Source organism: Diprion similis, chromosome 8 (genome assembly GCF_021155765.1).
Source record: "Diprion similis isolate iyDipSimi1 chromosome 8, iyDipSimi1.1, whole genome shotgun sequence".
Taxonomy (NCBI): Eukaryota; Metazoa; Arthropoda; class Insecta; order Hymenoptera; family Diprionidae; genus Diprion; species Diprion similis.
Genome location: NC_060112.1, coordinates 24,109,215 through 24,131,404, shown reverse-complemented (window position 1 = coordinate 24,131,404; position 22,190 = coordinate 24,109,215). Strand labels below are relative to the sequence as shown.

At 36.3% G+C, this 22,190-nt stretch overlaps 7 protein-coding genes and 1 long non-coding RNA gene across 11 annotated transcripts; 2 read left to right on the top strand and 6 right to left on the bottom strand.

Moving 5' to 3' along the window:
• Positions 1–48: 48 nt before the first annotated feature.
• On the bottom strand, positions 49–2,099 carry LOC124409182 (bursicon). 2 transcript variants are annotated; one of them, XM_046886616.1, is made up of 4 exons: positions 2,038–2,099; positions 1,284–1,450; positions 778–906; positions 49–351 (listed from the first exon to the last, which is right to left on the bottom strand). In XM_046886616.1, exons 1-4 carry the CDS (start codon positions 2,072–2,074, stop codon positions 202–204), a joined length of 483 nt encoding a protein of 160 aa, XP_046742572.1. In that variant the 5' UTR covers positions 2,075–2,099; the 3' UTR covers positions 49–201. The 2 variants fall into 2 exon arrangements, with proteins under 2 accessions (XP_046742572.1, XP_046742573.1); XM_046886617.1 differs by having other exon boundaries at positions 781–906.
• LOC124409178 (zinc finger CCCH domain-containing protein 10-like) lies at positions 1,339–14,161 on the top strand. The gene is made up of 4 exons (XM_046886611.1): positions 1,339–1,457; positions 12,132–12,726; positions 13,197–13,482; positions 13,669–14,161. The coding sequence occupies exons 2-4, from the start codon at positions 12,251–12,253 to the stop codon at positions 14,137–14,139; spliced, it is 1,233 nt and encodes a 410-aa protein (XP_046742567.1). The 5' UTR covers positions 1,339–1,457; positions 12,132–12,250; the 3' UTR covers positions 14,140–14,161.
• Positions 3,728–4,550, bottom strand: LOC124409183 (partner of bursicon). The gene is made up of 3 exons (XM_046886618.1): positions 4,391–4,550; positions 4,205–4,329; positions 3,728–4,058 (listed from the first exon to the last, which is right to left on the bottom strand). The coding sequence occupies exons 1-3, from the start codon at positions 4,509–4,511 to the stop codon at positions 3,888–3,890; spliced, it is 417 nt and encodes a 138-aa protein (XP_046742574.1). The 5' UTR covers positions 4,512–4,550; the 3' UTR covers positions 3,728–3,887.
• LOC124409179 (G patch domain-containing protein 11) lies at positions 5,556–7,515 on the bottom strand. 3 transcript variants are annotated; one of them, XM_046886614.1, is made up of 3 exons: positions 7,387–7,515; positions 6,231–6,470; positions 5,556–6,124 (listed from the first exon to the last, which is right to left on the bottom strand). In XM_046886614.1, the coding sequence occupies exons 2-3, from the start codon at positions 6,454–6,456 to the stop codon at positions 5,571–5,573; spliced, it is 780 nt and encodes a 259-aa protein (XP_046742570.1). In that variant the 5' UTR covers positions 6,457–6,470; positions 7,387–7,515; the 3' UTR covers positions 5,556–5,570. The 3 variants fall into 3 exon arrangements, with proteins under 3 accessions (XP_046742570.1, XP_046742568.1, XP_046742569.1); XM_046886612.1 differs by lacking the exon at positions 7,387–7,515 and adding an exon at positions 6,574–6,957; XM_046886613.1 differs by lacking the exon at positions 7,387–7,515 and adding an exon at positions 6,802–6,932.
• Positions 7,743–11,783, top strand: LOC124409177 (sarcolemmal membrane-associated protein). Its single transcript, XM_046886610.1, has one exon. It carries the CDS (start codon positions 8,112–8,114, stop codon positions 10,464–10,466), a length of 2,355 nt encoding a protein of 784 aa, XP_046742566.1. The 5' UTR covers positions 7,743–8,111; the 3' UTR covers positions 10,467–11,783.
• LOC124409184 lies at positions 13,172–15,124 on the bottom strand. The gene is made up of 3 exons (XR_006929496.1): positions 14,271–15,124; positions 13,796–14,129; positions 13,172–13,449 (listed from the first exon to the last, which is right to left on the bottom strand). It is a non-coding gene; the product is annotated as an uncharacterized LOC124409184 (long non-coding RNA).
• Positions 15,125–16,249: 1,125 nt separating this feature from the next.
• LOC124409180 (dephospho-CoA kinase-like) lies at positions 16,250–17,781 on the bottom strand. The gene is made up of 3 exons (XM_046886615.1): positions 17,389–17,781; positions 16,787–17,078; positions 16,250–16,706 (listed from the first exon to the last, which is right to left on the bottom strand). The coding sequence occupies exons 1-3, from the start codon at positions 17,498–17,500 to the stop codon at positions 16,400–16,402; spliced, it is 711 nt and encodes a 236-aa protein (XP_046742571.1). The 5' UTR covers positions 17,501–17,781; the 3' UTR covers positions 16,250–16,399.
• A 902-nt stretch (positions 17,782–18,683) lies between these two features.
• LOC124409767 (heat shock protein 60A-like) lies at positions 18,684–21,981 on the bottom strand. The gene is made up of 5 exons (XM_046887597.1): positions 21,830–21,981; positions 20,840–21,257; positions 20,079–20,665; positions 19,648–19,951; positions 18,684–19,405 (listed from the first exon to the last, which is right to left on the bottom strand). The coding sequence occupies exons 2-5, from the start codon at positions 21,255–21,257 to the stop codon at positions 18,996–18,998; spliced, it is 1,719 nt and encodes a 572-aa protein (XP_046743553.1). The 5' UTR covers positions 21,830–21,981; the 3' UTR covers positions 18,684–18,995.
• Positions 21,982–22,190: the final 209 nt, after the last annotated feature.

The window sequence follows — 22,190 nt, the reverse complement described above, 5'->3', positions numbered from 1 at the left end:
ATTAGGAGTACATAATGAGTTTTGTGTTGTACTTTATGCCAAAATAGGTTCGCTTTCTAGGTATCAATATTTATTATAAACCATCGCTTGGATAGGTAGCAAACAATCAAGAAGTGGCCTCGGTTAAGATACATGAAACATTATTTTGTAAGTATTAATCAATTAGTCGTCCGGGGTCCAGATCCGGGAAGGTCGGATATCTTATTGTAAACCGGGTGAGCGCCTAAAATGAGCGGACGTTGTTAAGGGACCCTCTTCTGCAAATCCAGCAATCTCTTGTGGGACTATAGCAGACTCTTCGACTCCGGTACAGGGTCGGCACATGCACTCAAGAGGTGCCTTGGTAATCACCTAAAACAGTAATATATTATATATAATATTGCTACGGTGTATTATATATAATATTGCTTCTATTCGGTAATAGTGTAGCTTTTTTGGAGTCAGTTGACTCACTATTAAAACATTTCGGCTCGTGAAACAATTTATCAGTGCAATTAGAAAGAAAATTTTTTAACGTATTTTATCTAGCTCATATTCAAATCTGCCAGTACACATTCGAAGCTGCTGCGCGCGGTCCGGTTCCATTCGTTCCCTTATCCAAAATAAAAACAATATGGCAGTAACTCGAATCATCGAGAATCTGAGTTTGGATAACAATCGGTTTTTCATGTATTTGTCTCTCGACATACGTCTTTGAATGTTTCTCAAACAGTGTATAAGTATCCCGTGATATATCTCGACGAACTTATAGCTGTGTTTAAATCGGAACAATCTCACCACCTTTCGGAATTTTCTTTCGCCTGGTTTTGCTTTCGGACAGAACAGCGACACGCTCGCTTCTCTCTCGCCGCTCTCCTGACAGCACATGCAGCTTCTTTCCATTTGCCAAATTTTCGAACCTGACACCTACGATATTAGGTATTGTTATTATTATTTAATACTTTTTAAACCACGATAATCTGTCATCCTTCAAATGTTTTTACTTCACCTAACGTAACATTATACACGAATCTTAAAGAGTTACCACTATGTGTATATCTGTTTACTTGTGCGTATAGAAGTTTCAATTCATTCGTTGGTAATTACATTCCTCTATATTTTTCCTTTTATAAGTTTATGAAATCTATACAACCCGAAGATACTTGAATTTGAATTTGCAAAGGTTTACCCAATTTTTTTTTCACTTTATTACACTGCAATTCACTTTCAATAATTTTTAGATCATTTTTTAAATTTAAATGTTATTTTTTGACGAATTATGGAATGTGGATATTTCTTCTTACTTGTAAGTAGCTGCTACAACGACCAGTGCATGCAAAACTCGGTATTGGTTTTGGAAAACAGCCTGGATAACGCAGAACGTGTATTACAGGAGTCACTTGACATTCATCCACTCCTGCGATTGTTGAGACGTTTCCACAAAGTAGAAAAATCAGTGTAGCCAGTAGAGCTGTTTTGTAAGTAAATTGACATTATTTTTCAATACTTTTAACACAATATTTACCTATTTTCTGTTACAAAAATGTCACACTGTACAAATTTATGACTAACTTTTCTTTATTTGTTGTCTGAACTATACTTTTAGCTTTGATAGTGCAGTTTGGAAAGCTTGTGCAAAATCTACTGAATTTTTGGCGTAGTATCTAAAATTTCAATCGCTATATAGCGTATTTTTAATCATTGTTTTTCAGTGTTAATCAGTGTTGTAACATTGATGAACATCATTTTTATCGCATAACAATTTTTCTAGTCAATGGTGCGCTAGATCTCTGATTCCATTTCCAGATTCCACTCACAAATCGTATTGAGATTGCCCAGACTGTTTTGGCGGTTTATTGAGTCCAGGGATCTATGCCAATTTTTTAAGTAAATTGATTGAATGTTATTCAATTTCATACTAATGAAAGAACATTGATACTCAAGATGAAAATCTGGGAAAATAGTTTTGTTGATAAAGAACAAAGCGTGACGACACCTAATGCATTGAAATTAATGCTGCTAGTTTGTTTATCCAAGTTTTCTCCTTATTTAACTTACCAAACTGACAGAAAAATAGGTTTTCAGTGCGATACATTTTTGGGCTCTGCTAGCATACCACTGCGGCTATAATTCTTCGGTCGTGCCTTTTTATACCCTGCAGTTAGCTCCGTTCAGCCCCTACTCTATGACGCCACTCCCCTAAAGAGGGGGGAGGCCTGTTGCCTAAAACTATGCTTGCTGATACGCCGCGTATAGTTGTTATACATCCCTATGAAATGGAGAGCTTAGTTTTCTGATGCTGAAGATTAGTATTTCTCTGATTTCTCTATAAATCTGTTCAATTCTCTACAAATAAATTCAATTCATTTAATCACAGTTTTTATGAGTAAGAAATTTGCGTAGAGGGTAAGAAATTGTAAGTATGCAATGGTGTAAGATATAAGTGCAGTGCAGTCTAGTTTGAGGTTCTCAAAAACCTTTGAGTCTGTAACTCCACCAAAAAATCGACTTTTTTTAGTTCTGTTGGTTGAGAACCTTCTTAGCCACTTCTCAAGAGAGGTATCGCTGGACACCCTGCGGAGCAGCACGAAAAAACAACGTCATATAATGCCTTTTCATGGTTCACACTTAGCTATTGGGCCAAATAACCGGGGAAAATCTTTCGTTGACCTATAAATAGAATTTCATATTTCAAACCGATTTTGGGCTACGACAGTTTTTATTACCTCATTTATTTCTTTTTTTTCCTAACGAGGTATGGGCGATTAACTCTAAAACGAAAAATGTAACTGCATTCTGTGAGTTTTCTATGTCTTATATTCAGTTGCAAAAATATTTAATCTCCTTACACGTTACAAGCAGAAATCCAGTCTTTCGATTCTGGTGTTCTTTCAATCCATTATATTTCTCAGTATATACTTATATCAATGATTCCCTATTGACAGAGCTTCTTATTTTTTACAATACGGTACGGTTGTAGTGCACAATTGAGCTTTTGTAATTACGTTAATATCTGGTTAATAGATCCCTATTTCTATAATTCTTCGAATACGCACGACTTGGATCAGTGGTAAATGCAGAAAAATTTCAACATCTAGTTAAGATTCGAACATTTTTTTTCATCTACACATCAATGTATATAACTTGAGTAATTAGTTATTAGTTTGACGACAATAATAATTGTTTCTTATTATACGTATTTGAGTCTCACTATGATTGTTTCCATACAAATTTATAGAGACGTGGAAACTCATTTAGCAAATTCAATTGATAAATGCAATGATAATTCCTTGCACATTCAATGCATGCTAGTTAGTTTTAAAGTAACTAGAAATTAAACTGTTTTCATCTACAAGACAAGAGACTTGATGGTGCACTGAGTGCTTTTCCAAAATTTGTTATCATTCGATTTATATTTGGATTAAAAAATAAAATTTGCTCAGTAATACGCCGTGATCAATAAGCTGAAGTCTTAAATATCACTGTTGTTGGCAAACTGAGCTAATACTGATTTCTATAACAATAGTAGGTATGATCAATATCATTCAGGAATTTAATTTAAATAATTATTCTTCACTGATCAAAGATTTCAGGTAATTTGAATATCCTGAACTATTCGGAAACTAATCGGAATACAGGCCATATGTTTATAAAATTTATTTCAATGATTGAGCCACACTTAATGACATATATATAATTCAAAGTAAAGTTGAAAAAACGAGAATATTTATGTTGGAAAATCGTATTTTATTCGCATTATTAAATACAAGCGCAAGGTTTCGTTTAACAGAGTATTTCAAGTCATAAGTTTTATATTATATAATCAATAATGATACAATATTGGATTGTAACAAAAGACGGCAATTGTTGGTATAAGCATGTAGTCCAAGTCAGCAAAGTATGAAGTTCTATCTTGCGAAATCTCCGCATTTGTAGCATTTGCATTCGGCTGGCTCTCGTAGCTTGATTTCCATGGAACCAGCTTCTTCGCTGTCTAATTTAACACCATCGGCATCATAGCAATGATCCAGGGAAACATCGCGCTCCTTTAGATAACTTTCGCGACAGCAGAAACATTCCTGAATAACATACAGAAGAGGAAAAATTAGTTTAGCTATAAGGAGAGTAATAGAAATTAGTCTAATTTTGATCATGGTTTATTCTTGTAGCGAAGTTATTGAAGCAACACCTTAATAATTGCAAAATTTTCTTTATTTCGGTGTACCTTCAAAAATCCTGTGGTGGAGACGACGCTTGGCTGTACCTGCGAATTACAAAATCCCTCACATTTTGTGACCATAATGTCACCGCCGCATGTTCTTTTCAAACGTCCCAGATCGTCATACTCGTCTGTAGCAAAAACATATTACCAAATGTAGATCGAGGTTTATTTAAGCGTTTCAAGTTTTACCTTTAGACACGTGAATTTCTGTTTGCAATGTCTCACAATTCTCGTCTCCTGACAGTTGAGCGATTACATTAGTTTCGAAAAATGCCATAATGGCTAATAAAAAAAGGATCGACTTCTGCATTATTTCAACTCGAATGAGATGTCCAAGACTCACGTGCGCTGCCAAACGGTTTTCAATAAGCTTAGTCAACGTTTGGGGTCAAAGTGAGCAGACGAAATATGAGACGAAAGCTTTTATACATACTTTTCCCACCCCTCACATTACGCGTCGGGGAGTAAACCACCTGCTGTGTCTTGATAGCCTAGTCGATCCGAAATCACTTCCAACTACATACAGCTCGATTGGTTTTTCTTATTCTTTTTCTTTGTAATACATCAGTTTATTCGTATAGAAATACTTTGCATTATCCACCTAATGCTTTTTTTATGTTATGTTCCCCAGTAGGAGGTACTATCTGACATTCCATAGCAAATCAGAATTTTACTACACTAAGTACAGAAGCCTTGCATGAAATTGTCGGCTATAACAATCGTAAAAGATATATGGACTGGGGTGAAATTATTTTTGTATCCCGATGTACTTGACAAATTGCAAAGGAGGTGTGGTTCAAATCACAGTACCTAGTTGGCAAAGTTTTCATTTTCGAAGTCGATTATTTTATCAACTTGCATTATTCTTAGGTGAAAAAAAATAGATTTTCATGTCATATTGATTTTCTCTTACAATTCACGGTATTTCTCACTTTCATCTCACATGCGTAAACCAGTTAGTAGTCAAGAATAATTTGAATAGTTTTCATGAAAATATTATTCTAAATCCATTGAATTAATCACGAAGAGAACTGAGAGATGTAATCTTATAAATTTATGTACAAAAAACAATTTTCAGGATACCTCCATTTTCAAAATAGTGTAAAATGTTACATTTTCACCATCAACTCATTATCAACTATTTTCTGTTTATGCTGCAGTCTACTCAAAATTTCTCTAATTAATTTATTCTTTTCAAATATGATTTTTCGGTAAATTCCGAAAAAAATGTAAACGATATGGAACAAAAAAACAGTTTTATTCTATTTTGTTTATTTTTTTTTTCTTAAAAAAATTGATAATCTTACAAGTGCCAAATATTGGCCTGGATTTGATGCCATTACTCCATTAGATAAATTAATTTCAGCATTCAATGATCATCCCGCGTATTTCCAGGACAATTATCCCGCAAATCATCTACATCATCATATGCTGCCCCACACCAAATGCAATAAAAATATTTATCTCTTAGGTACTTGGTTAAAATTTCTAATTTTTCACTAGCTGGTATAATGTTTTGATCATCTTCATTTTCATCTTCGTCCTCTTCACTTGATTCCACTGCTTCGCTGTTTTCAGAGTCTTTTTCCTCTTCTTCTACTTTCGGCCAGTACCAAATTTCCATAGGTTTGTCAATATTATTTTGATTATCCAGCTGCTCGCAACTTTTTTGACTTCTACGTAAATCAACCTCTATCATCTGCTCAGTTTTCTTCTGTGAAATTCTTCCTCGAAAATCATCGGCGTTAAAATCATCCTCTTTCTTCTTCCCATTTTTTATTGCCAATGATTTTTTCTTCGGTGCTCTGCCTAAACCCAGCCTATTTGTCTTCAGATCAATCGAAATTGGCTCGCATATTCCGCTCTCCTTCTTTCCTATTCCTTGCCCAGGTGTGTATCCCATTTTTTCCAATAATTTGAAACCTGAATATAAGTAATAGTAGAAATAACAATTTCGAAAATAGTTCAAGTAAGCTATTTGTCTAGCTCCAAATGTGCGGAAATATAATTACGATGATTCAAGCTTGACCTTTATTATCACTAGTGATGGCAGACGCTAGTCCTTTATCTCTTGTTTCCTGCTCTATGACCCGGACAGAGACATTTTTTTCCTTTAATCGAGCTTCAATCTCTGCCTTCCTCTTTAAAAGATCTAATTCCCTTTGATCTGCACGACGGCGAGCAAGAATTGGAGTGCAGTGTTGTTCGGTAGCAAGAAGAAATTTATCGGACATGTAATCTTCATCATCAGACATGATTTATTACCTAGCTGAAAATTGAATAGAGGTAAATAGAAATGGAAAAATTTCCTGACCGTGTTGAAGATTAAACCATTGTTGTGACAGATGTGATGTTGTGCGAACATAACATACCGATAAAAAACTAAATTAATAAATGAATCTCAAGATGATCGTCACGAAAGTTGCCTCATTCGTAATATCATAAATACTCCAATTTATAAATCGGCTTCGCTTCTTCCCCCTTTCTTTTCGATAATCTTCGGCCAACTTGCTTTTGAGGTTATCTTCAATTCCAACGGATGATGATTCCACAAAGTTATTAAAACAGTATTTTCACAAGATATTTTACAAAAATTTTACACGGGCTTCTCCATTTGCACGCAAGATTCGCTTAGCTTTTCATTGGGTTGATTGAAATATTTTCAGAAAATCCATCCACGATGAAACCGCTACGGTTTATACGGGAAATTATACATACAAACGGTGATGTGATTTTTTAAAAGGACTGTACGTGACATACACATGTTTATACGCAGATACTTCCGACGGTCGATAAACGGAAGAAACACCGGAATCGGAATTTGGACTGACTCTCAAGGAACAAAGGGAATTCGGACCACTGTGTTTCCGCAGTCCACCCGTGTACAATATTTTGTCTTTCAATTGTTTATTTAATTACTCTTGTAGTATCCTATTCCCGTACGTGAAGCACAGAAAATTCCGGAGGCGATGCGACCCTAATCAAGATCACTGTGTAAAGTTAATGCGAGTTCAAAGCAATTGTTGAGAGAGAGAGAAAAAAATGTTTCTGAATCTGTGTGTCTGTCGAGCAACATCTCGATCTCGAGACATCTGAGACTTCGCGTAATTATCGTGTTGAAAAAGTGCTTTCTACAACTACACGTTCGTCGCCGATCCCTTGAACGCTCGCCGTGTGTTACTTACGTTGCGTTACCACGTTGAAACCGTGCCTGACAAATCAATGATATCAAATCTTAAAGTAACAAGCAACGTTCTCTGTTCCGTGTTTTAAATAAAGTATTTTCGTCCTAGTACCAATAACCCAGAGCTGCTACGAAACGCGAATGTGATTGAACTTGGGTGATATAATTTGACAAGCGTAATACAATACGCCCAGCGAGTTCCTACCGAGTGATGATTGTCCGTTTTTTATGCCGAGTTATGGCACGCTATTGTTAACGCCGATGAACCCTACGAGCCAGTTAAACAGCTATTTTCGTTGTGTGGGCGTGTGCAGCTTCTATCCACACATGGACTCGAACTATGGTACATGGTATACGAAATTTTTCCAACATACAGCTTAAAGACCTTTCACCTTAAAACCGAGTTGATAATGTTATTGGGCGATAAGTTTGAAGCCATCTGGATAGGCGAATGAACGGAGAAAAAGTGACATTGACATTTATGTAGTGACATAGACAATATTAAGACCAATATTAATCCTTGTAAAAATAATTGACCAAGATAAAAGCTGCTGGAAATCTTATCGTGCATCCAAATGTCAAAATCCAAAATTAACACCAAACTAAAGTAATCTTAACGCTTGGAAGAAAAAAGTGTTCAACGTACGATTAACCTACTGCCGTAACCACTAGCCAATTAATATATTTCTTATAATTATAACCGTTAAATAAAGTTTACAATAGGTTATGGTTATAGCCAGTGGGGGTTGGATTCAAAATGCTACTTATTCGCCGACCCCGAACAATTCCAACCTGAACACTAGCAACACACAAAACAACAAGATGGCTGCCAAGGCAGTTTTGATTTGTCGGGCAAATTCCCATCCGTTTCACGAGCGCACCGTAACGCTGGACCAACCAGTTAAAATTGGTCGTTCTGTAGCGAGAGCTCGAGCTACGCCGAACAATGCTATATTCGATTGTAAAGTGCTTTCACGAAATCATGCCTTGCTTTGGTACGAGGCTGGTAAATTTTATATGCAAGATACCAAGAGTAGTAACGGAACGTTTATCAATAGCCAAAGACTTAGCGTAGGTGGCGAAGAATCAGGACCCAGGGAGGTGTGCTCCGGTGATATTGTACAGTTTGGTGTAGATGTTATGGAGAACACGAGGAAGGTCACTCACGGATGTATCGTCGCTACTTTAAAATTGTACCTGCCCGATGGTAAAGAAGCTAAAGCTAGTGTCAGCACGTCGGTCGCGAGTCCTACGAGCAGTGTTTCCCTGGAGGATTTGTACAAACTTAATCAATTTTTGCAAGAAGCTAACAGGCGGGAAGAGGTCCTCAATGGCAAACTTCATCACCTCCAAAGACTGGTGGAAACGACAAGACAGGCAGCGGATCAATCGTGGAAAGCTTTGATTGACGAGGACCGTCTATTATCGCGCGTAGAAACTGTCGAAAGTCAGCTAGTTGCTTATTCGAAGAATTTTACAGAGGATAAGATAAGGAACGAGCTTGTTAAGCTACAAGAAGACAAAGCACAGTATCAAACAGCGGCCAAGGAAGCTTTGCAGAAAATATTGCAGGAGAAGTTAGAGGTCACGCAAAAGTTTGCCAATCTTGAAAGGCAGCTTAACAATACCGAAGACGAGTGTCAGAGTTTGCATGAAGTATCAAAAACTACTCAGGCTGAGCTACAGGAACTAGCAGCTAAGTATACGGAGGCCCAAACTAAAATAAGCGAATTTTCTAACAAATTTGTAGAGAGCGAAGATAAGATGAAGGATTTAATAGCTCAAGCTGAACAGGAGAAGAAGGGACTGTTAAAGAGGATCAAGGATCAGGCTAGAATTGAGAAAACGTTGCAGTCAAAACTGAGGGACTTTAGGTACGACTCTATTACCATTCACGAAAAAGTGACTGCGCTTAGAAAGCATCTCAAGACTTTGCAAGATGTGAATTTGAACCTCCTTACCGATGAAGCCCAGCTTGCCGTTAACAATATATTGTACAAAACAAAGCTGATGTCTATAGATGAATTTGATTATAACGAGGAGTCTAATTCTTACGCAAACAAAGTTGAGCATGACAATCAAATTAATTCAAACTCTTGCAACAAGAGCAATATCGACGTATCATTGTCAGAGATTGATAAAATTGTGGGGTGCATCCTGGACCCACCTTCCAGGAGAACGCTGGTGAACGGCAATGCTAATTTAGATAATTTAGACACCAGCGTAGAGTCTGACAATAACTCTGAGATTAGCGAAGATACTTGTACCACCACCAGCGACGATGGCAGCGAAAAATCAGTCGTTGAAGTAAAGCAAACCAGCGAAGACAATAGCACACCGACTAAAGCTGTTGGTCAGCCAGCTAGATTACTGGAAGTGAGATTTGCTTGCGAAGAAAACGGCGAACCTTTAGAGGTTCATTATGATCCTGTTGAACAAACTGGAGAGGAGTCTGAGGTTTCGAATTTGACAAGTGAGTCAAAGGATATTAAAAATTCAGCAGAAAGTGAATTGGAAGACATTGATAAATCTTTTGAAGTTTGCGATAAAGAAAAGAAACGTGAAAATAGTGAGGAGCGTGACGAGGATGAAGAAGAATGCGGTGAGGGTGAACATTTAGATGGAGATTATATAAAGACTTTAAAGCCGATATCGAAAAACGACTCTGTACAACAAAGTTTACAGTCTAAAGAATATACTCTTCAGACTTTGATTGGTTCTTTGGACTCCTTGAAGGATGAGGATAACTTTGAGGCCCAACAATTGGCTAATAAGGAGCTGGACGACCTTAGAGAATGGCTAATTCATGAGTCCAATGAAACTGTAATAAGTAAACTAAAGGAATTGTATTATCGTGCTAAAAATGAGACTCAACGAATGCAAGAAATAAACGAAGAACTTGTCATTCTTAAAGAAAAGTGCAACGCTTGTACAGAAGAGAATACAGAACTAGTTAAAGGATACGAAGCTCTTAAAGCTCAATGTGGAGATCTGTTGAATGTTACCTACACAGTTCCCATACAATACGTTGCACCAATTGCAATAGCATTTTTATGGATGCTGTTTGAAAAAATATTCTAATGTTCTTTAACTCTGTACATAGTTATTGTTCATACTATTATATTTGATTTTTTATGATGTCACATGTTAAGCATATTATTATGAGATATAGTATAAAGTAATTATAATAATAACAATAATAATAATGATAATACCGAGCATTACAGGATACTCCAACATATTGTTTTCGTTGCAATTGAAAACTTTTTTTTATACGAAAAGAAAACAAACATAATAAATAAATTAACAGTGTACATATATACATATATTATATTTAACTCTAAAAATCAAGGATGTGAAGATAAGCTTATTCGCTTACATTATGAGTAAACTTCGAATGGAAGCTCGGCATCTTACCATTTCAATTCAAGAACCAGAAAGAAATCAAATATTTATATTATTTTACTTCTATTTATATCCTTTTCACCCTCAGTACACCTAAAAACATTCAAGCATTGTGCCAATTCTTCGGGGTTGGAGATGCATTAGAAAAATATATAGACAATACTGACGTACTGTATGAAAAATTAATAACCACTTTGCCAATTTCAATACCATATCGTTTTTAACGTATATAACGTATTTCTACATTGAAAAAAAAAACGACATGAAAATTTATCGTATATATCATTGATTATTATGCATTCTCATTCACGAACAATCGTGATAATGTATATTGGTAAATGAAATAACTAGAATGCAACATTTTTTATAACTTAGCACGGAGAATCTTTTATACTCAAACTAAGTGAATATTCAGGAAAATTAAAACGTTTATGCACATGTGTAAAATTTGTTCTCTACTGTACTAGCAGATATCACTCACTAAATTTTGCTTGTGGAAAGCACTTGGTTCTGTTATATGTTAAATTTTATTGGAATAAATACACTAATGCAATGTTAATTGTTAGCTGGTAATTATGTTTTTGTTATTTAAATTTTCATGGTATAGTTTACAGAACAGTTCAATGTGGTATTGATCAGTATGGGCCTAGAGTTATTTTCATATTGGCAATAAATAAGATAATGTTCTCTCTTAATTATTTGTCATTTATAGTAGAATAAAAATTTATTGTATTTTCTTATCTTGTTAGTTTTTGTAGTGTGCCATTGATTAATTCGATTCTTTCCATTTGGCAAAAAATAACTGAAAGTTGTTGCACCATCTTCCCAGCGTAAAATTCAGCGTGCTGTAGAATGAATCCAATTTGGAAGGTTTGAGATAGAATATGACGATAATAGTTATTAAATTCTGTATATATTTTGTTGATATAACATTACTACCTATGTAACAGTCATTATATAAAACGAAATAAAATTAAATTAATTGAAATTTTATTAATCTGTCTTACTATATCCTCTTGTAATTTGCACTGTGCTATCGCTTTTGATATTAGCTTGAGCAACCTTTAGAGTCAATTATTAGTCATAACTAATTCTAGGAAGGATTGTTTCTATAAGCTGGATATAAAATTGACTTTGATACAATTGCGTTGAGCGTAAAGTTTTTTTTAATCATATACCTCTCGCATGTAATAGTTGAAAGTACAAATAAAGTATATGTATAGTGAAACTAGTTGAAAAGTAATGAGTGGTTAATTTTTTGTTGCAAGTAGTATAAATTTAATTATTATGTTGCATATAGTATACAGAAATTTATGTTAGTTCTTTGTGTTTAATTTACAGCCATAGATACCTCACTGGTTCTAGTTTCCTGAGTTATAGCAAACATCATAAGGACTTCCAATGCCATGCTGGCAATAATATTCCTGACGATAACTGGACGGTGCCAAAAACACTAACACATGGCAGGTGGTTCCAGTTCTAACGGAGATTCTTCTCCAAGTCGAGTATGTAGAGATTTTCTGCGCAACGTTTGCCACAGAGGGAAGCGATGTAAATATCTTCATGAAAGATCAGAAGATGACCCTGCAGATGAATATACTTTTTGTCACGACTTTCAAAATGGGATTTGCAATTGGCCCGGATGCCGATTTTTGCACTGCACCGAAAGTGAAGAAAAACACTTCAGAGCAACTGGCGAGTTACCACCGCGTATTTTATCGAATTTGAAATGTAACAATGACAAATCCGAACTACCGTTGTGCAAGGATTTCATCAAAGGCAGCTGTCAAAGAGTCAATTGTAAGTACAGGCACTACAAGAAGGAAGAACCACAGCATCCCATGGTCCCTCCGCCCCATCATACCGTTACAAGACCTCAGCATAATTTTAACGGCGTCAGTAATGGCGAAAATCGAAGATATGAAGAAGAAAGAAGGTAATTTATTTGACAGTTAGAATTTAAGATTCAAAATGCAGTGTGCAGTGATAATGTATTCTGCTTAAGCAAACAGCTAAAGTTCATGCATATAAATAGACATCCTGTTCATTAACTATCACACTTGCTGCTTTGTGCCACGGATAGAACATGTTACTGCCGTCGAGATGAATCATGCATTAGACATGCATTGTAAGCATCAATCGTTGTATACATCTGACTGCAGTACATTCTGTAGTAAACAGTGGTGCAAAATTTATGATCAGTGCTATTTTTAAACTGATGATTTTATCACTACTGCTTTACAACCTAAATAATTACAAAAAAATATTAAATCATGGTGTACAGCTTTGGTTTCTTTGTTTTTCTTCCCTTCAAGAAACTATAAATTTTTAAAAGGTAATAAATCGAAGAATATAATTGTTTATTCATCATCGCAGCTTTCATTGATGAATACGCTTGATTTTCAGCTACCACTGGCAAATGGAGGACCCGCATCCACTAGTCCACAATAATGGCTACAATCCTTCAACGCATCAACCTGATTATTTGGGGCCTCCTGAGGCAAAACGACGTATTGTGTCTGGAGAAACCATCTTACATTTCGAAACACCACCTCTGGTAGGACAGCATCCAGCCCAGCCTGTAACTTCCAGCTATTACTATCCTGTAATCCCCAGAAATGAAGCTAGAGCCTTTAATCTAGAAGATGAAAATGCATTGCTGAAAAAAAAGATCGAGGAGCTAAAAAAGCAGGTAAAGTTCGCAAAGTAATGTAATATAACTAAGTTTCTGTTTCATGGTGATGAAAATAATTGAGGCTAATTAATTTGAAGTGAAACTAAAAAAAATATTGATTAAACATTAAACAATTGCTTCTAAGCAGTGACAGTTGGTTCATAAAAAATATCTATTAAAATTAATTCTATCTTCAATTTGCAGGTCAACGATTTAACAGCGACAAATGAATTCCTACTAGACCAAAATGCACAACTAAGAATATCTGGTAAAAGGACTACTAATGTAACTGCGGTAACAGTACCAGCAGTTACGATAACAAACACCGTACCTCCATCTCAAGCTCCAACACCTCAACAGATGGTTAATGCTGCTGTAGCAGCTGGAACACTGCGAACTGTTACAGCTAGCGTTGCAACTGTTCCTGTGAGCATAGCAACAGTAACGCCTGTATCAATTGCTGCTGTTTCCATGGCACCGGTATCTATTCCTCCACCAATTGTCACGATGGCTCAACAAACAATTAGTATGAGTGGATCAGGTCCTCAGCCCACTAACCAACAAGCACCGAACGCTCAGCAACCGACAAACTTACCACTGTCAATATCTGGTCCAACCGCACCACTTGTTTCCTATCCAATTATGACACAAGAACTCAGACCTGTCTTACAATAAAAGATTATTTTTTTATTGAAGTAAAAAAAATCACTTCATTTAAATACTGTATGTGTTCTACATTTCGTAATGATCAAGAGATATAAGCATACGAATAGTTATATTTTATATACAAAAATAGATTCCTATACTTTTATTTTCCCATGTACTACTAAAGCTTGCGAAATCTGTTAGTTTATTGGTTTTTTGCCATACTAACGTAGCAGGCTTCTTTTAATACCTTCAGTAAGTTATCTTTTTGAAGTGATAGAGTGCAGCGTTCATTTATCATTGATTGTTAAATGTTTCTGAAGCAAAATATTACATATGTATTTATAGAAAAAAATATCTAATTTGATACAAATCTAGAAATTCTAGAGAAATATAACAAATTCTGAAAGATATATCGTATACCTATTCCGAACACGTAATGAGCCTTGAACGTTATCGTCTGTACTTTGGTAAGTTAAAGTACTATAGGATTAAGCTGAAGTAAATATTATTTGTTATTAACAATTAGATCTTGAAAAAGCAAAACTAATCTTAGATTGTAGAATTTTTTCATTGCATCATGCATCTCATTTATGACTAGGTTTGGGATTAACTAAAATGCTGTGGGTGCTCATTGAAGGATTTTAATTTTAAATGAATTCATATTTGAAAGATCGCGACCAGGACCTTATTTAGATTTAATAATCTACATGATACCTGAAATATATTGGTAATAAAACATATGTCCGTTTTTCGTCTGTATCTTTTGATCCATTGATCATATCGATAGGAAGTCTTAATCTCAATCTCACGACTCACTCGCTCTCTCTCACAGTCATCAAAAACGGCGTAGGAACAACAGCTGAAGTGATACATAGAAAATACGGATGAATTTTTCGTTTTTCGACTGTAACTTTTGATCAGCTTATCACAGCAAGTTTACTCTGCCCGCAATCCATTTCTCTCGTAAAATTACATCGATGTAGGGTCTGCATAAATTGATTTTAGCATTATTCGTAATCTACCAAAAATGGGTTTAAAAAAATACAAAGTGCCATCCTTTTTTCGATTTCTGATGTCAAAGTCAAAAAGTCTTCGAATCGATTTCAATGATCCTTTCCCGACTAAGTGGATGCTCAGGAATTCGGAAAGCACTTCGAGAACATCGTAAGACCAACAGAGGAGATAATACAAAACAAATTGAATAAATTTTTTCATTTTTCGGCTGCAACTGTAAACCCGCTTATCGCAGTGACTTTAGACTGTGCGCAGTCGATTTCCCTTGCGAAGTTGACGTCAGAAATGAAGTAATGCTTCAGATTTTTAGTAAAATTTTTCGAAATCCGCCAAAATAATGCTCTAAGTGACTGAGCATTAAAGACCTGTCTCAATCATTTTCTTTCATGAAATTCAGACTCCGAATGAAGTATTTACATTAAAATGAACATTGGTCGACTCTGGTAAGTTGTAACCATTTGGGTCTCCCAATTGTTGAATATTCCATTTTAAGGGTAGGTGCGCACTGGTGACTCGTTATGGGACAAAATTCACCAGTGAGCACCTACGCTAACAGTAACGCTAATAAGGAAATAAATTCTACGGATAAAGCCGTATTAATCACGAGAATTCAGTGGATTTTTCATCAACTACGTTTTCTTTCAACTGTATGCCTTTACACTGGACATACTTGTAAAGTTATTATACATACAGTGTGGATATATATTGGAATGGGCTTATTAGTTACGTACACGATATACATATTTTGGCAACAATATCTGTATAAAATACAACCGAATATTGAATCACCGGTGAAACTATTAGCTATTAATAATGTATCAATACAGCCAAATATTCCCTCTCACCTAGTCAAAATAATTTTCGGTAAATAAATTGTATTTACAAACAAGCAGCACGTTATTTTATCAGCCCAACCATTCGACCTCTCTCGACTTAGTCATAATATGCCAGCCAAAAATTGTACCAGAAAACGTATTAATAATTATCAGATGGATGTGCGTGCCGTGAAATCTGATAAGCAGTTGAACTTGGAATAATATAAAATACATATATTGAAAACATTTATACTGAAGACTCATTGTGTGATGTGCTAGTAGTTGAATAAACTTCTTTACCACAGACGCGAATTGATATTTTAAAATTGATTGCGAGTTTTTAATAATGGTAATTAATAGTAGAGCATATTTGTGTTATCAACTACAACGTTCACCTAATAACATCTATAAAAGTTTGTATGCTTTGATTAAAACAAGGGCAGTCACTAGAACGCTCATCACAATACAGGCGGAGGTAACGGCTTGTTAGATTTGGTTTTGAGCCAATAAGCACCAGCCAAGAATACGGTACAGCAAATTCCTGCAATAAACCTAAGTTTCCAGTGGTGTTTGGAACATTTTAAAACATTAATTATTTTGATAACTTGTTCCCTGGTATCCCTGTCGCTGCCTGAATTCTCAACAATGAAATTTGACATCTCTGCCTTTTTGTCTAAGGACATTTGAGCCCCGATTCGTAGTTTTGCTTTTGCTTCCGTGAATCCTGATCGTTCCATCAAACGCTGTAGCTGAAGATCTTCCTCACTGGAGTGCAAACAGAGAAGGAATATATAAGTTCAGATATGAAATATTAACATGATAATGTTATAGCTGCTTTTACCTACCAAGTGACTACTATTATTTTGTGCAAATAATTGAGCATGTGACCAGTCTCAAAGAGCAACGGTAAATCCATCACTATGAAAGGATATCCACGCAGTACACATTTTAAAGCTTCCCAGCACATTTCTCTGTATATATCTGGATGTGTTATGGCATTTAATTTCTTTCTTAATTCGACATCGTTGAAGATCAAATCACCCAATTTGGTTCGGTCGAGCTGTCCGGACTCATAGAACACTTCGGGACCGAATTCTTTTCGAATCTTGTGCCATGCTCGTCTCCCTGGTTCAACAACTAGATAAACATGAAAAATCATGGTTTACATCCAGGAAATTGATGTCACTGTTAAAACTACACTTAAATTTTGTGATACATCCCAATTATGGCCTGTAACGAGTACATGTTAACGTATGTTTTAAAAGCACATCATAAAGCTAAAGGATCGATTGTGATAATTTAAGACTGTCAGGGTGACACTTGTATTTTAAAAACTGTAAACAAATTCCACGGGTTTTTGTGAGGCAAATTTTTGAGTAATAAAGTAAATTTCAACCGAAGCTGAAGTGTAAACGTATGTGCATATATTAAAATACATTTAGTTAACCTTTTCTGGCAATTTGATCGGCATCAATGACGGGTATATTATATTCTCGGAATATAGCTGCCACCGTACTTTTTCCCGTGGCTATGCCTCCTGTTAAACCAACTATAAACATTTTTTATAGTTCTAATTCACCGTACCGAGAAACTCTAAACTTGTACGGAACTACCAGCTGACTGGCACATTACACTGTAATAGACATGAGATTCGTGGTGTGGGGGAATTTGACTTTGGTTATGTATTCATTTATGTGGGTGTCTTGCGTTGTACAACTATGTGTACAACAGACGCCATTTCCACAAAACTGCAATGACCTGTCAAAGCAGCAAGCAATGTGTTGCAGTTGGTTTTTAACGGGGTATTATCATTGATCCAGTTAGGATTTTGAGGAAACCCGTTTTAAAGTGTAGCGAGTCAAGATACGCGAGCTTTGGGACCCAGCTTACCAGAGTAACCAAACCTAATCGCTTGTGTCGATTGGTTAGTTCGACGTTACTTTCGACTGGTCTGAAGACCGCTGGGAACAGTGCTGCGAATTGCAGTATATTTAGAGATGAGTTTGTTTCAGTCAATTTTGTAAAACACATTATTTTCAATGATTATAATAATCTACATACCTTAAATGTTTTTCCTTTAATAAGTTAAAGCTGCTTTTTGCAATTTTGTATACAGGTTGGATACAATCAAGTTTGTTGTGAAATTAATGTAATTAGATACAAATGTTTAACATTTAATTTAAACATACTTTTATTAGACTACAAACTGGAAAGTAAAGACTAATGTTTAAAAAAAGTAACATAGAACTCGTATCATTATCCTATCATAGTAGTTAGCAGGCGATAACATTTTTACAATTAGATTATCTTAATTAAACGGACTCCTTCATACGTTTAACGAGAGAAAGATTAGTGAAATGCATTGTGCACGAGTACGTACTCTCGTAGTCCGCTCGCATGCTCTTTAAACCACCAACTGATAACATATTTTGACTAAGAAGAAAAAGTAAGCCGCCGTTGTTAGCTGGGGATATCATAACTAATCAACTACAATAAACTCTAATCTACTAGAGCTACGGTTTTGAGAGAGTAGTTTAGACTTATTCAATTTCAAAGAGGATACGAGCGTCTCGTAACCATTCATATCAGAGATTTTAGATGATCTTTTCCAAAGTAGATAACAGGAAAGATGAAATTCTTTGCAAATTGCAAAATAAAATAGAACGAAAAAACAAGTGTGACAAACTAATGGGTGTGAAGAAGACTCGTGCTCACACTCTTGATCGACTTTCATCTGAGATATATATGCAGTGTTTTCTTTGTTACGAAAGTGCCTTTGACCCAGGCAACTAGGCCCACGGCCCATGAAATCTATCCAACATTTATCATATTAGATGATATTCGGTTTCCAGATTATGACTATTGTCTGTTTTAACCTAACACCTGGTTAGTTTGAATAATTTCATTTTTCTGTGGGCAAACCTTCACTTGAAGTAGGAATATCCAATGATTCACTGTGATGAAACTCGGGAGACGGTATTCCCCGTGGTTCTCTAGTCGCCAATGAGTACTTGAAATGAACGATTTGAATTCGACTCAGTCTTTAAAAAATTATTACATTCCCATTCCACCCATTCCGCCCATTCCACCCATTCCACCCATTCCACCCATTCCACCAGGCATAGGCGCATCTTCCTTAGGAATTTCCGTAACAACAGCCTCTGCTGTGGTAAGAAGAGATGCGACTCCTGCTGCATCGGTGAGTGCGGTACGTACAACTTTTGTTGGATCAATTATACCCTTTTCAATCATATCCACGTATTCGTTATTCAAAGCGTCATAACCCAATGTGCCCTCGCTCACTTTGGCGACAACCACACTTCCGTCGACACCCGCATTTTGTGCAATCTGAAGACATGGCATACGCAGCGAGTGTGCAACAATCTTGATACCGGTCTCCTGGTCAGAATTACTAGCTTTCATCTTCAATAGGGCAGGCACGCAACGGAGAAGGGCAGTTCCACCTAAAAGTAATTTTAAAGTTATACAGATTCAAGAGTAATTGGGTATGACATATAATTGCTAAACAATTTCAAAATAACATAGTTCCACTACATCACTGAAAAACGTAGTTATCGATTATAATCTTTACTGACGTTTTAGGGGATACATATCAATTAAATTGAATGACGATATCTTAAAACGAAGTGAAAACAACGTGCCAATAACACCTTTGACTTTTTGTTTCGAGAAACTGTTTACTCACCTCCAGGAACAATACCCTCTTCAACGGCAGCTCTAGTAGCATTAAGTGCATCATGAACGCGATCTTTCTTTTCATTGACTTCTACTTCACTGCTACCACCAACCCTCAAGACTGCAACACCCGACGCAAGCCTAGCCAAACGTTCTTGCAGCTTCTCTTTCTCGTAATCGGAAGTAGTGTTAGCAATCTGGTCGCGAATTTGTTCTGCTCTCCTGTCAATGTCTTCCTTCTTACCTCTGCCTTTCAGAATTAGAGTATCATCTTTGGTAATGACAATCTCTCCAACCTGACCAAGGTCATTCATCTGAGAACAATATAATCAAAAAAATAGAAATTAATTGTTGGTTGTAATCAGCCAGTAGATTTTGAGCAATTCTGCACCTGTGGTATACAACGAAAAACTATATCTGTGAAATGAAATTTTCCATTACCTGAACATCTTCTAATTTGATGAGATTGGCGTCGTCTCCAAAAACAATACCACCAGTAGATATGGCCATGTCTTGAAGTGTTGCCTTACGGTTATCCCCGAATCCGGGTGCTTTGACAGCAGCGACCTGGAGGCCAATTTTCAAACGATTGACAACCAATGTTGACAGAGCCTCTCCGTCGATGTCTTCAGCAATAATAACGAGAGGTTTGCGCTGCGAGTTAGCTAGTTCCAAAGCAGGAATTATGCTCTGAACAGATGAAATCTTCTTTTCACTAAATATCACCAACGCATCCTGAAACTCTACTTTAGCTCCTTTGCTCGAGTTTATAAAATATGGAGAAATGTATCCACGGTCAAACTTCATTCCCTCAATGACCTCCAGTTCATCGGTAAGGGTCTTTCCATCCTTTACAGTGATCACGCCTTCCTTTCCTACTCGCTTCATAGCATCAGAAATAAGATCACCTATTGCTGTGTCTCCATTGGCGGAAATAGTAGCTACCTGTGCTATCTCTTCTGGTGTTGTAACAGGCTTGCTCAATTTCTTCAGCTCCTCTTTTACCTTCTCTACTGCCAGCATAACGCCTGAAAATGCACCATGTACATTAAATTTATTAAATCATTAGCTTCAATGCTGGTATTATATTCTTTAGTAGTGCAACAGATATTGCATGGTATCTGACCCAAAGTGCAAAGGTCAACTTATTCCATATCTATTATCTATTTCAAAGCGTCATAAGAGAATGGCTAAATACATACCACGCCTAATTTCAACAGGGTTAGCGCCTTTGCTGATTTTCTCAAAACCTTCTTTGGCAATTGCCCTGGCCAAAACAGTTGCGGTTGTCGTACCATCTCCAGCCTCTTCGTTAGTATTGTTGGCAACATCTTGTACTAGCTTTGCTCCAATGTTTTGGAACTTGTCTTTAAGCTCCACGCCTTTTGCTACCGTTACTCCATCCTTGGTGATTTTAGGGCTTCCCCAACTCTGCTCCAAAATAACATTACGGCCTTTGGGGCCCATCGTTACAGCTACCGCATCAGCGAGTATATCAACACCCTGCAGCATCAAAGCTCGAACTTCTGGGCCGAAACGAACATCTTTGGCATAAGATCTAGAGTGGAGATTCATTTGGCGCAGGGCTACACCTCGTAACATATTCGGTAGTCTGTACATCTGTGAAATTGAATTGAAATGAATGATTCTCAAATTATTGGTGTTTCTCTTTTGTAGCTATTTGACACAATTAGTTATAGAATAAAAATCCAATGCGTCACACACTTGAATACAAATAATTCGGGGATGAGTATCTAATGTTCAAATCAATCTAACGCTGTTTAAATTACCGAAGCAGACATTAAAATTTTTTATGTAAATGATGACATGAAACTCTAGCACTGAAACGGGTTAGATTATGATATGTGCAACGTTGAAGCGCGGTTAGACCATGTCTGAAGGGGAGAAACGCCGAACTTGGTTATGTAAAAATTTTACCGGAATAACAGGGTGTGTACTGTGATGAAAGAGTAAAAATAGTAAAAATGATACACGAAGGCGATTCAAAGCGCATTGGATTTTATATCGAAAAAGTATAAAAGGGTAAAATTTGTTAGTTAATCTGATAATTTGCCGAATGCCGCGTGCACAGCGGTCTTTTATCAAGTTCGTCACACCGAACGATCTTAGGATTGGCAACGTGATAATTACGGAATATAATAGAATTGTAAAATAACAATAGACTTGATTACCTTCGTAAGTGTTGCGATTGAAAACGTGAGATGCGAAAGGAAGAAAAGTGTGAATATAAATGGAGAATCGTCTTCGCCGCAAAGAACCGCGCGCTGCTCCCTCAATGGAATGAGAACAGTTAAGAGGTCTGCGATATCACATGGCCTGCTATCCCCACTAACTCGCTCCTTACTTCCCCTCCCGGCCAACGATCGTTCGTTGAATTCTTAAAAATTCACAGTTCATTCGATATGATTGGAAAAAGATTATTGTTCATAATATATTATAATTATGTTAGAAACCGGGATGATCATTTGATACCTTAATTTCCCTTACATACGGAATTTATCCGGCGAAATTAATCGCCGGTCCATGTGATTT